Here is a 14,388-nt window from a genome sequence, read left to right as displayed (position 1 = left end):
CAGCCAAGAAAAACACCAGAAGCTAAGAAGATACAAGGAAGGGTTGGTTTCCCTAAAAGTTTCAGAGAGATCATGGCCCTGCCGACACCTTGATTTTGGACTTCTAGCCTCCATAACTGTGAGACAAGAAGTGCCTATTGTTTTATGCCAGCCAGTTTGTGGTACTTTGTTACAGCAACCCTACCAAACTGATACACCCTTGCCATGGGAATAAAAAGTATTCTCGCCTGGTCAGCGTGGCTCAGTGGTTGAGCATTGACCCATGAACCAGGAGGTCATGGTTCAATTCCCGGTCGGGGCACATGCCCGGGTTGTGGGCTTGATCCCTGGTAGGGGTATGCATGAGGCAGCTGATTGGTGATTCTCTCTCATCATTGATGTTTCTACTTCTCTCTCTCTCTCCCTCTCCCTTCCTCTCTGAAATCAATAAAAATATATTTTTTTAAAAAGTATCCTCATTTTTAGATGAAGAACTGAAGCTCAGAGAGGTAAAGTTTATGTCTCCAGATCACTCATCTATAGGTGGTCGAGCTGAGATTTGAAACTGGGCCACTCTGAGCCCGTCTGCCCTCTCTGATCACTAGGTGGCCTCTCAGGAGCAGAGCTCAAGAAGAAAAGGGCAGTGAAGTTAGAACGAGCCCCATCATCACAACCAAGTCCTGGTGGAGGCACCTGGCTGGAGTGGTCTGATTATGAACAGTTCATTAAGTAAAGAGCAGTGAGTGTTGGAGAGTGACTTTTTAAAAAGAATCGACTTTTATTTATAGTGACGTTCCAGTCATTAATTTTGAAGGAAGAAAGCCCAAAGCAGAAGCAGGCTCATTAAAACTTTGACATTAGTAATTTAATTAAATTGGGTCTTTGGGTCCTGTTGCTGAAAATGAATGGTTAGTTCTACACCAGTTCTCAGCCCATTCCCCCTGGTTGGCTCCCTCCCCTCACCTTAGCTTTCTTCTCCAAATGTTTACCTGACCAGCCCCTCCCACCCCCAGCACACACACACACACCCCACAGTAACTGCCTCTGCTGCAAGCCAGTAGAATGGGATTATGGGATGCCATATAAACCAGCAGGAGGATCATGGGAAACAACATGGAAGCCAACAGGAGGATCATGGGTAATGCCAAGCAAGCCAGCAGCATGGGATCATGGGAAGCATTAAGGAAGCCAGCAGCCAATTATGGGAAATGCCAAGGAAACCAGCAGTGTGGGATTATGGGAAATGTTAAGCTAAGCTAATGAACAGGCTGATGGAGGTAAATTCTTTTGTCTGGGTCATCTCACTTGTCAGAAGTAGAGAATGGGCAAGGAAGAGCTCTTCCTTAAGGTAACTCACAAAAACAGGCCTCTTGAGGGCAGGGACCCGCATTGTCTAATTCACTACTCCAAGCACAGTAGGCCCATAGTAAATTTTTGTTCCATGAAGGCATTAATATAAGAATGAATAACTCTCCCAAACAACTAGTTAATGAATACACAACTATGTCCCTACAAGTGCCAGGCACTGTGGTAGACTCCCAGGATACCCCGGGACCAGACCAGGCCCCTGCCCTCGTGGCATTATAGTCCAGGGGAATGATAACATCTGCCATTTTTTGAGCATCTGTCACGTGCTGGGCATGGTGCCAGGCATGCGTCCTTTATTATTGGTAACCTTCTCAGCCACTAGATAATTACTATCCTCCTTTCTCAGTTGAGGAACTAGAGCTCAGAGAAGTCACATGGCTCAAGACGGTGACAGCACCTGGTTTCAGACACAGTCCAAGCTGGTTTCAGTCTGACCTGTCACAGCCTCTACACCTGAGCTGTCCTCCTAGAAGGAGAGGAGAAGGAGGAGGGAAAGCTCTCTGCAGGTTCTGAGTCCCTTAGGGCTGGCAGAGGGGTTCCTGCCAGGTGTTCCTGGCAACATGGGCAGGAGGAGGGTACTGCAGGGCCTGGAGGCCCTCTAGGTTCCAGGCTGGCCACCTTCACATCATCTCCACCTCACCATTGCCCCCATCCTGCCTCTCACCCCAGGCTCCCCGAGCTCCTAGGCTACCTCTAGCCTCAAGGTCTTTGCACATATCATTTCCTCCCCCTGGCACACTCTGTGGCATAAGCTAGTAATTCTTACTAATCTCAGGGTTCATCATGGGTGGCACCTCTTCCAGGAAGCTGTCTCTGACCTACCTACACTGGGTTTGGTTGGTCCGCTGCCTGGTCCCTATCCCATCATAACACAACATACCATTATCTACCCACATCTTCCACTGAACTGGGAGTGTAGATTCGCTTACGTTGCATTTACTGTATACCAGACTCTGTCCCGTGCCTTAACTCCATTTAATTCTCACAAAAACCCCATGAGGGAGGAAGGTACTATTGTGATCACCATCTTACAAATGAGGAAACTGAGGCACAGAGAAATTGAGAGACTTGCTCAAGTTCCCATAGGCAATAAGCCATCAGGCAGGGATGCAAACCTAAGCACTGCGGCTCTCGAGTCTGTACTCATCACCACCCTGTTCTTCAGCCTCAGCAAATCATCGCCGGGGGAATTAATGGAGAGGTATTTGGATGGGAGTCTGGATGTGGTTGTGACCCCTCGTCCCAGCCCTTTGGGGTCATCCTGGAGTGGTGGGAGCATGACCTTCTGTGCACAGGCAGCTCCACTTCTGGGGAGAAAGGCAGAGGGTAGGGGGAGTTGGGTCAAGGTGAATGGCGACTCAGACACAGAGGAGCTGCACGCTCCCTCCCTCCTGATTGGGGGGTCACGAAGCTCTCGCACCCTCACCAAGACTGCTTCCTCTGGATAATAAGAGCACTTCCCAGCTGGGGGTGCCTTTGTCTGAGGTCGCACAGTGTACAGCGTGTTCTCCAGCTCCATTTTCTCAGTGGGATCAGTCGGGTCAGATCAAAACACAAGGCTCTTGTCTTCCCACCTCACTGCCTACACCAGCACTAATGACTTCTTCAGCTCCCCCAACCTCCTGGGCCAGTGTACCCCTCTGGCTGTGAGGACAGACACACATGAAAGAAAGCACATCGGGTTTAATGAGCAGCTACTCCATGCCGAGCTCCCTGTCCCTTCCATGGTGTTTCTGAGGAGTGTGGAGTCTGAAATCAGGGCAACCAAATCCAGGAGATTAAAGTGCTTCCCAGGGCATCTGGAGTGATGGGATGGAGGTACTCCACATCCAGGGCTGTGCAGGAGAAAAGGCAGGCAGCCGGACAGTCTGTTCTAAGTCACAGGTGTGGCTCCTCCTTAGCATGACCTCTGAGAGTGTTCTGGGACCAGGCGGCCTTGAGAGGGCCAACCCCTTCCCACAGGGGAAAGGAGACGGGCGGGTCGTGCCCAGGGAGGTGCTGCTCTGAAGCAGAGTGTCAGGCTCGAGCCCCGCTCACTGCCATGTTTGTCTCCCTCTCTCACAGTGCTCCCGAGTCACACGTGTGGAAACCCTGGGCGGCTGCCCAACGGCATGCAGCAGGGCTCCACCTTCAACCTGGGCGACAAGGTCCGCTACAGCTGCAACCCCGGCTTCTTCCTGGAGGGCCACGCCATCCTCACCTGCCACGCGGGCTCCGAGAGCAGTGCCACGTGGGACTTCCCCCTGCCCTCCTGCAGAGGTAGGTTCCAGGCCGGGTCCCGTGGGAGAGAATGCTGGAGCCTTCAGTGGGACCCAGTCTCCAGTGGGCAAGTTCTACCATCCACTCCAGCAGGGCCTGGGGTCCTCACTCCGGGAGTCCATGCCTGGGGGACCCCAGGCATTCTAGGGTCTTCTCACCCTCACCTGACCTCCTAGCCCTCAGGTGTCCACTCTCTCGCTCTCTTTCCCCTATATCAACAGTCTGCCCTCACCCCCTACCCTCCTGTCTCAGAGGAAACATGGTTTCTCTCCCCCTCACAGACCACCTCCTCATGTGCGTGGATCTCTCTTCCAGCTGCTTTCCTTCTGACCTCACCCTGGCAATTAGTTTTTCTCTTTCCTATAAACCCAACCCCTCCTCCTATTTAATGGTGTCCTCCTCTCCGTCTACAAATATGCTCAGAATGTCTTTACTCCAACAGTCATTCCCTCAAAAAAAATCCCACCTCCCTTCAATGCTACATCCGCCTCAGCCCCCAGCTAGGGTGACAAGCTTGACCTGGTTTCCCCAGTACTTTGTCAATTTTAGCTCTTATTTGTATCTTATCTCATGATAAAAGTAACATATGATCACTCTGGCTGGTGACTCAGTGGTTAGAGTGTTGGCCAGTAGACTGAAGGGTTGATTCTGGTCAGGGGCACGTACTTCAGTTGCAGGCTTGAACCCTGGTGCCAGTCAGGACATGTGTGGGACACCAGCAATCGATGTATCTCTCTCACGTGGATGTTTCTCTTTGTCTCTCCCCCTTCCTTCCACTCTCTTTAAAAATCAATGGAAAAAATATCTTCAGGTGAGGATTAAAAACAGCAAAAACATAATAACACATGATCAGTTTTAAATAATCTTAGAAAATAACAGAAAAGAATAAAGGAGAAACAAAATGTATCTGTTTTAACCACAATTTTCATGTCTTTCCATTTTCTTTCAGTACATATTTTATGAATAGATACATAATTAAGATTATAATGCAGGTACATGGTTTTTTATCCACCTTTTAAAATCTGGTGGTGCACCGCTGGGCCAGCAAGCTTCCCTGTACTACCAGAAACGCCAGCATCGTGAAAGCTCTGTGCAGCCTGGTTCTCTCCCCACCTCCCATTCACTGCTCTGCAGGCCGACCTCTGCCCCCGGCACTCTGCATCTTGTTGCCAAATCAGATGGGAATTGTGCTGGCCCTTATATTCTTTGACCTCTCTACAGCCTTTGCACTATTGACCACTCTTTTCTCCTTGCAATTCTCATCTTTAAATTCTGTGGATCCCAGAGACCCAGATACAGGTCTGGGAAGATCATTTGACGGAGTTGAGAAATAATTGAAACAAGGAGCTCTCCTGGGGTTCAGATTTTACCTTTCTCTTAGAGGAAGATGTTCTGTAATTACTCCCACCGTGTGCACACACCCTTCCCATAGTCTATACCGGGATGGAAAATATATGGCACATACATCTCTTCCCGCTCTGATGGCGGGCAAGACTAATTGATTAGAGCACCCTTTCTGCTTGAGTCCAGACACTGCTGTGCGTTCCTTTCCAACAGGCAAGCCACAACCAATCAACATGGGTTGACTTGAAGGGGTCCACTTGACTCCATGTTTGTTTGATCCTCCTCAACCAACAGTATTGGCCTCAGCCACCGTGGCCTTGGTGGGGCCGGAGGCAACTGGAATCTCTTGTCCTGCCTTCCTAAGTCCCTTCCTCTCAGGCCCTGTTTCTCATGTGGGCCATGCCTCTTTAGTCACGTGATCTGTATCAGGAATGACCGGACCAATTACGGAATTTGTATGGCCAAACCAATCAGGCCCCTACATACAGGTGTATGGCCCTGAGTGTCTAATCCCAGCCTGCAGCTGCTGCATTCACCCTTCTTAGAGCATCCGTGCCCACCCCCCATGCAGAGAATGTCAGGTTAACAGACTGACCTTCCTTCCATGGAGGGGTAACAGAGCTTTGACATGATAATAGAAATCTTGATAGTAAACAAATACTGACGCTGTGAAACAGAAACCAACAGTCTCTCCCATTTACAGCACCATAAACGTCAGACACTGTTGATCAATATGGAAACTAAAAACAAATGTAGCGCAAGTATCAGAGGCGGAGGGGCTGTCCGCCTGCCCTGGGAAGATCAATTCACACCAACATCCCATCCCAATGTGGTGCAAACCACCATCCCTCTCAGAATCTTCCGGAAGCGGTGTCAGCTTTAGCTTCTTCTCAACCTTGAACTCACTGCTGTGCCTCACTCCCTGGGTTCTGCTTTGCCTACTTAGGTCAGGATCTTGGCCCATGTTTGTGACACTCCCTCCAAAATAAAGCAAAATAAGAACAAACAAAACCACTAACAAAGGTTTCATGAAGCACAGCCTTTACTGAAGGTTTGTGGCAACACAGGCAGTTTGCCTCCCAGCCAGGCAAATGGCTTAGAATGAAAGTCTGAGCAGCCCAGTCTCCCCATCTTTTGGCCTCTTCTCCCTGGAAGCTTCTCCCTGGCTCTGTCTCCCCAGGCTCCCGCTTCCCCTGTGGGATGCCTACACCTTCTCCTCCTCCTTCAGCCTCCTCCACGTTGCAGCCTCTGGACCTCGGTCCCGTTTTGGGGCCTCTATTGGCTTCTCAGGCCCAGGAGCCCAGTCTCGCCTTGGCTTTGCCATCTCCCTCCAGGCTGGTGTCTCCCTTCCCCCCCATGCGAGGCTAGGGTGGTCCTTTCCTGCATGAAGAGGCTTTCACCTGGAAGAAACTCTGGGGATGGCTGTTAAAGTATCTTTTTTGTTAACTCACCAGTGAAAAGACAAGTGATGAGGGCCGTAATCCGGTCATTCCCGATGCAGATCATGTGACTAAAGAGGCATGGCCCACATGAGAAACGGCCTGAGAGGAAGGCAGGACAAGAGATTCCAGTTGCCTCAGGCCCCACCAAGAAGGCCAAGGTGGCCGAGGCCAATGCTGTTGGTTGAGGAAGGCAAACAAATGTAAAGTCAAGTGGACCCATTCAAGTCAACCCAAGTTGATTGGTTGTGGCTTGCCTGTTGGAAAGGAACGCACAGCAGTGTCTGGACTCAAGCAGAAAGGGTGCTCTAATCATTTAGTCTTGTCTGCCTCTAGGACAGTGGTTCTCAACCTTCTGGCCCTTTAAATACAGTTCCTCATGTTGTGACCCAACCATAAAATTATTTTCGTTGCTACTTCATAACTGTAATGTTGCTACTGTTATGAATCATAATGTAAATATCTGATATGCAGGATGGTCTTAGGCGACCCCTGTGAAAGGGTCGTTCGACTGCCAAAGGGGTCACTACCCACAGGTTGAGAACCCCTGCTCTAGGAGGTCTTCTTCGCAGATGGACTCAGGACCCACAGTCTGCACCTGCAGGCCTGGGGCAGCCAGGACTAGCCTTTCAGTGGGAGGCGTGGGCTGGGATGACACTGCTCCCTTAGCTCACATCACAGCAGTAATTTTCGGGCATGGGGCACCTTCTAATGACACGACTTTCCCCCAAGCCTCCCCTGATTCTCTTTTGGCCTCAGACGATGGCAATTCTTCTTAAATATGTGGCTTCTTCCCTACAAACATCTTGCCTCTCTTGGAATTGCTCAGCCACTGCATGGCTTCTAATTGTTGTTTGGGGGCGGCTTTTTGATTTCTACCTCCAACCCTGCCCTGTGTCCCGAGCTTCAGGCCCACATGGGGACCAAACACTACTGAACCCTTCCCAGAGTGAGCCTCAAATGGGGCATATCTAACACCTAACGTTCTCTGTTTCCCCAAACCTGCCCTTCGGGCTGCCTCCCCCAGCTCAGGGAAGAGTGTCACCATCTAAGGTGGTCTGGCCAGACACCCTAGAGTCACCTTACACTCTTCTCCTTGGCTCCCTGCTCATCGGTCACCATGTCCTGGCGAATCTCCCTCTGCGCCCGCCTCTCCTCCCTGCCTCCACCACTATTTTGACAGAGGGCCCTGGCTTGGGATGGCCCAGGCCCTCTCATCTCTCACCTTCTCACTGCAAAGGGTCCATCACTGGGAAGCTGTCCCCCAGCCTCTACCACACACACCCCAAACCATTCTCCATGGCCCAGCGACCTTTCTAAGACACAGATCTGACAGGACCACTCATTGCTGAGAATCCTGCCAGCGGGTCTTCATCACTGACAGGGTCAAGTTCACATTCCTCAGCATGGAGCACCAGGCCCTTTCCGCCAACCTTCCTGCATCCTCTCTGAGCATCTTCAATCATAGCAGAGATTGCTCCCTCTGGAACTCACCAGGAAAGCCAGCCCAGGATGCAAATCTTGCTTTCAGAGGGGCTTTGAGCCCAAAGACCCCTTGGTGTATGAGGGGCTGAGGTGTGGCTCTCCCAGCGCCTCCGCCCACCCCGTGCTTCAGGCCCATTCCTCTATTCTAATTTGCCACAAGCTTTAAGAATAGCCAGAGAAGCACCCTCAATCATGTGAGCGACTTCCTGGAAGAGGTTTTGTAAACTGCCCTTCCTTAGGAGGCGAAGCTAAACCAGAGCTGAGAGTGCTCACCGTGGGCTGCGCTGTGCCAGGAGCCGTGGTCACACCAGAGTTAGCGGGTTCACACTCAGGCAGGATTAGAGCCTTTTGGTCTTCCTTCCTCTCATGTGGAACTCTTGAGGGCTGGCATCTGTGAGTGGATAAACCTCATCCACTGGGCAGTGGTCCCTAAATATTTGCTGAGTGAACGGATGGCTGGATGGGTCTACTTCACCATCAGGATTATGCAGGATCATCCAAAGGGAAATGACTGGCCTGGGTTAGCCCACCTGCCCAGCAGCTCCGAGTGACACAAGGTCCTTGCATCCAAGGCTTCCAGGAGCAGGAGGGAGGACTGTGTACCTCTGCTTGGTACAGGAAGTGCCATGTGCCTGGCTGAATGGTGGTCTTAGCCTGGGGACACAGCTCAGACTAAGAGGGAATAGAGACCAGCTGGGCTCAGGGGGGCAGAGCAGGTGTGAGGCTGACCTCCAAGGAGGCCCATCCCCAGGTTCAAGGAGCCTTGGTCCAGCAGGAGGAGGGAAGGAGACAGCCTGTGACCACCCTCTGTTTGTGTCACTCTGTACCTTTTCAAAGACAGAGGTCCCTGGGAGGCACTGAGCTCCGTGGAACCTCTTTGATCCACAAGAAGGAATACCATGTGGATTTCAGCAACCAGCCTCTTGACTTGTGAGGGGTATTGGCCCTGGATCAAAGAAGACCGCATGGGGAAGGAACAGGGTTCAGATGTGCTGGGGTTGAGAGGCAGGTGGTGGAAAGAAAGCCGGAGCAAGAAACGCTTGGCCTCTGAGGTTCAAGCCAAACACTGCAGGCTGCCACCAGACCTGGGAAAACAGGCATTTGGTCTGCAGAAGCTTGGGCTGCAAGTGCTGAGCTGAATTCCAAATTTCAGGGGGAGAACCTGCAGAATGTGAAACAGAAGCAATGTGTCTGGCCTGGAAGAGCAGGCAGTCAGATAGGCCAAGTTCAACCCTGGCTATGCCGGCTCCAAGCTGGGGTTGCCAGTGTGTTGCTGAAACCTCTCTGCGTTTTAAAGTGGGACATGATTCCTGGCCTTATAAGGGTGACTGCATACTCATTCATTCACTCAGGATTCAGTGACATTTTATTGAGTGCCTATTATATACAGGAAAAAATAGGGTTGGGTACTATCTGCTGTTTCAGGCATCCACTGGGGGTCTTGAAATGTTATTCCCCACAGAAAACGGGGGACACTATCTATGGAAGAAGTCTGATGGTAGCAGAAATAGTGATGCTCTCTCCCAGCCAGTGTGGCTCAGTGGTTGAGCATCGACCTATGAACCAGGAGATCACGGTTGAATTCTCAGTAAGAGCATATACCCAGGTTGCGGCCTTGATCCCCAATGTGGGACGTGCAGGAGGCAGCCAATTGATGGTTCTCTCTTATCATTTACTAGAGGCCTGATGCACGAAATTCGTGCGTGGGTACAGTCCCTAGGCCTGGCCTGTGATCAGGGCTATCTTCCCCAGATGCCCACAGCCAGCCCTGACCCCCATCGCCACCCACCTCTGGTTCCCTGTTCACCATGGTGTGATGGGTGCCTGATGGCCCTGGGAAGGGACCGAGAGGTCGGCTGTTCTTCACCCCCCACCTTGTCCTGTGTGTGTGTGTGTGTGTGTGTGTGTGTGTCGGGGGGAGCGGGGGCCTTGGTCTGGTGCCTTCGCAGAGTCCTCCACCACCCCCCGTTACCCATTCACCATCAGGCGATTGGAGCCTGCTGGCCGGGGAAAGGGACCTAGAGGTGGTCAGTGCGCCTCTGTAGTGACTGGCCTAGTGGTCGTTCTGGTTGTTCTGCTATTAGGGTCAATTTGCATATTACCCTTTTATTATATAGGATGTTTCTATCTCCCTTTCTTTTCCTCTCTGAAATCAATAAGAATATTTTTTTAAAGAAATAGTGATGCTCTCAAGCAATTTCTTAATTTTAAGGGGAGTCCTTGATAGAACCATGAATAAAGGGTCAGAATCCAGAGCCCCCAAAAGAGGGGACTGATGAGGTTGAGCAGGTCATTGGGGCACCAGGAGGGACACTGAGCTACACAGTACAAGGAAAGGGGGAGCACGGTGGCTGTGGGGCCTCTTGCCCTGGCTCAGTCTGTCTTGCACTTGACTTGTCAGGCGGTGGCTTCTTACTGATCCCCAGGGCCTAATGGGATTTTATTTCCTCAGGGGCTGAGTAGCCTTGAGGAAGGAGGATGTGGACGGAAGCCCAGTGCTGAGGACCCGAAGCTTGCAGGGATCCAGGGGTGTGTGCTGGAGTGGGATATGGGGGAATAGGATGCAGGTTCCTCCATCCCTACCTGAAATTTGTGAGTCATTAGAGAGTCCACAGATGTCAAAGGGGGCGGAGGGATAGTTGTCTAAAATTATGGTTAATTGAAGAAGTTTCAGTGAAATAAAGTCGATCGTAAATAAAGTCATAAACTTGGAAAGGAAACTATCAGTTTTACACACCTGCACCCTAGAATACACATGACTTAATGGCAGCGCAGAATGCCCATTGCCAGAGAAGGAGAAAGTGTAAATTAATGCTTTAGGACTGTGGTGTCAGCTGAAGGTTATATTTTATGACTCCGAAGTTGTAACCATGAAATATGAGGCCTTATTTAAAGTGTGAGAACATCTCCAAACAACTTTTACAACATCTTCAATCAACACGGGGCAGAGCGGGAACAGGGGTGTCAGAGGAGCGCGGCAGCAGGGATGACTCACGTGGCAAAGGTGCCATCTTCAGGGTACACCCGTGGCTCTGCCAGCGGGTCTCATTTCCCGAGTCCTCGGCTCCGGCTTGGTCTAGGAGTCATTATTGGAACCAGGACGTTTGAAGATCTGAGGATGGCTCACCACGCAGGGAGGTACGGTGTAGTAGAGGAGACCACAGTTCTGGGCCACAGAAACACCTGGATGCAGCTGGAGCCAGAGGGAGGCCGCACGGCAGGGATGACTTGGGGCCCAGCTGGCTTACAGTAGAGCAGTGAGGAGGGGTGACTGAGCCAAGAGCCACTGAGGACGGACAGGACTTGGTCGCTGGCTGGTTGTGGGGTGTAGGAGGAGTTGGGGATGTCCCCAGCTCTGGTCTGAAGGCACTAGGTGACTGGTGCCATCCTTCAAGACAGGAAGCCAGAGGAAGGCTGGGTTAATGAGAGGAGGGGACGAAGATGGTCTGGGCCAGGTTGAGGTTGAGAACTACGTGGGGTATCCTGTGGTTTTCTAAACAGGAACTAGGCAGGAGACTGTAGGGCCATTATCTTTCCCCAAGACCTGCTTCCCCTCCACGTTCCCTGCTGTTGCCTTGTCCACCTAGATGCGCAGTGTAGGCCAGGGCCTGGTTGGTGACTTCATGACGGGGCTGAGGCCTGCTCAGTCTCCAGGGGCTCAGGGTCCCTGCTTTCCCAACACCACTCCTGGCCTTCTTCACTCGAGGGTCCCACCCCCTGGCTGCTCTTTCTCAGCCTCCTCTCAGGTCCCCTGGCTTCTGCCTGTGGCCCATCAAATGTCACTTCTGTCCCGGGTGTTCTCCACTCCCGGTGGCCAGTTCCCTCTTCACCCTGCTGACTCCCTGCCTTGTAGGCTCCAGGCCCACGGCCTGGCCGTCTCTCAGGAACTCCCACTCAGCATGGGAAGGCAGACAGCTCTGACTAGGAAGTCCCTAACACGTCTCCCTCACCCACTTCAGCTCCCCTGTTCTGCCTGTTTCCTCTGCCCACGTCACTCTCTCCCTTGAGGCCTGCCAGGCAGTCAGATCTCAGTTGAAGTGTATCCTGCCAAGTTGGATACACTTCCCCTTCTCTGGCTTCTCATTTCTCTCAATGAAAAGCCCGATTCCATACAGAGGCTCTCTGTGAGGCCTCGTTCCCTGCATTCCCCTCCTTGCGTCCACTACTCCAGCCCCATGGGTCCCTTGATGCTCTTCAGCGGTGCCTCTCTACACCCTGGCCTTTGCACTTGCTGTTCCACCTGGAATGCTCTTCCCCCAGATAGCCACGTGGCATCCTCTTGCTCTCCTTCAGGTCTTTGCTCACATGTCAGCTTCTTCGTGAGGCCCTTTCTGAAATGTCCAGACCCCCACTCCCCATCCTCCTGCATTTGTCACCACCTCACTCACCCATAGGGTTTCACTCTTTATCTTGGGTATTGCCCATTTCCTCTGACTAAAATGTAAGTTCCAAGAGAGTAGGGGTTTGTGTTTTATTTTCAGATAAATCCCCAGTACCTAGAATAGTGCCTGGTGCATGGAGGCACTCAGTAAGCACCTGTTGAATGAATGTCTCAACGCAAACGTTGCTTCCTTGGGAGCCTTCCCTGAGTCCCATGTGCATCTCTGCTTTGACACCTCGGCTACAACAATTCTGGTGTCACTGCGTGTTCGCTGGGTGCCCCCACTCTGAGAAACGCTCGGGGGCAGAGATGAGATCAAGTTTTTCACAGTGTAGTACTGTCCATAGCCCAGTGTTTGGCACACAGTAGGTGCTCTGTTAATGGATGTGGGAGGAAAACATTCATGAGCACCTACTGAGTGAGGCCCCTTCATATCTGTGCTCATACATACCCAAGAGTTGGAATTTGGAAATGGGCTTATTCTCTTCAAATAGACCTTGACCCTGTGGAATGGCATCATTAAGAACAATTCAGAAGCCCTGAATAAACGCACTTTGATCTCCATCTCACACTACTCTTGTGTATCCAGCTGTCATCTCATTCTCTCCACCAGGACATCCCACAGACACGCCCAACCCTGGTGGCCTTCCACACCGTGACATGCTCCCCTCCTGGGATCCCTGCCATAGGGAATGAACTTTCGTCCATCCATCCATGCTCAGGACAGAAACCTGCAGTTCATACCTGTAGATTTTACGTCCTAAATATCTGTCAAAGAAGTCCTCTCCCACCTTCCCATGGCCTTAGCACAGATCTCATCTGGACTTACCTGGACTTAGGCAACTATGGCCTCCCCACAGCATCCTGCCCCTTACCTGACTCAGACCTCCTCTGTGCCACAGACACAGCAATCTTTCTAAAATTCCCACTCAATCCCATTTCTTCACTACCTTTGATCCTTAAGGTGAAGTGGGATGTAGAGGAGAACTTAGCATTTGCTGGGCGTCTACCACATGCCAGTCACTGGTGAATGCTAGGCCCTGTCACATTCATTGTCCCGTTGAGTTATCATAACAAACCGTTGTGTAGAGAAGTGAAAGGACTTTTAGGGAAACAAATTGTCCAGGGTCACATGGCCTGGAAATTGTGGAGCCTGAATTTAGATCTTGATCTTTTGACCTTAAAATCCATTTTCTTTCCAATGTACTCCTCTGTGCCCATTGTTCTCTGTCATGCTGCTCCTACATTTCCAGTACCATGGCCCATTATTCCTCTCTATGATAAACCTTCTAGAGCTACTTATCTTAGACATGCCTTTTGCTTTCATGTTTCTGTGCTTATGATATTTGGGTCCCTCTTCTCTTAAATACCTTGCCCTTTCTTCTCTAGCTAGTAAACTCCTATTCATCCTTCAACACCCAACTCTAATAGCACCTCCTCTGTTAAGCTTTCCCAAATTGACTTACCCAAACAAAGTAATTGTTGCTTTTCCTATGTCCTCAAAGTGTGAATTGTACTCCTGGGAGACAGAAGAGTATATTGGTTAAGAGCATAGGCCCTAGAATCAGACCCTAGGGCAGCCGTGGGCAAACTATGGCCCACGGGCCAGATCTGGCCAGTTTGAAATGAATAAAACTAAAAAAAAAAAAAAAAAAAAAAGACCGTACCCTTTTATGTAATGATGTTTACTTTGAATTTATATTAGTTCACACAAACACTCCATCCATGCTTTTGTTCCGGCCCTCCGGTCCAGTTTAAGAACCCATTGTGGCCCTCGAGTCAAAAAGTTTGCCCACCCCTGCTATAGGGTCATAGTAAGGGTTACTGTGAAATACACAGAGTAGTTAGAATAGTACCTGTTGTGGTATGTGCTCAATAAACATTAGCGTTTATTATTATCACTCTGCTGCCTCTGATACCCGGTGGAACTCTGATACTACATTTTCCCTTTCTTTCTGATTTAGTCCATATCTTTAATAGCACATGCTAAGTGTATTGTGATCACTTTCATTTAGGCTCCAGGAGGGCAGGTTGTCCAGCGAGTAAGCAGCAGGGGAAGGATTCAAACTGAGGTCTACAATAATTCCAAAGTCAATGCGCTCAGCTATCATATGTGAGAACATGTTCCTCAGA

General features: G+C 50.7%; 1 protein-coding gene across 1 annotated transcript in view; it reads left to right on the top strand.

Moving 5' to 3' along the window:
* Positions 1–14,388, top strand: part of CSMD2 (CUB and Sushi multiple domains 2) — a 552,912-nt gene that overhangs the window by 186,001 nt on the left and 352,523 nt on the right. The window contains exon 4 of the mRNA XM_070404687.1: positions 3,412–3,606. Coding sequence (XP_070260788.1) covers positions 3,412–3,606 — 195 coding nt within the window. The remainder of the gene's footprint in view (positions 1–3,411; positions 3,607–14,388) is intronic.

This window comes from Myotis yumanensis, unplaced genomic scaffold (genome assembly GCF_028538775.1).
Source record: "Myotis yumanensis isolate MYYU_CA2020_CCGP unplaced genomic scaffold, mMyoYum1.0.hap1 SCAF_2, whole genome shotgun sequence".
NCBI classification, from domain to species: Eukaryota; Metazoa; Chordata; class Mammalia; order Chiroptera; family Vespertilionidae; genus Myotis; species Myotis yumanensis.
This window is presented reverse-complemented; position numbering and strand designations above follow the sequence as displayed.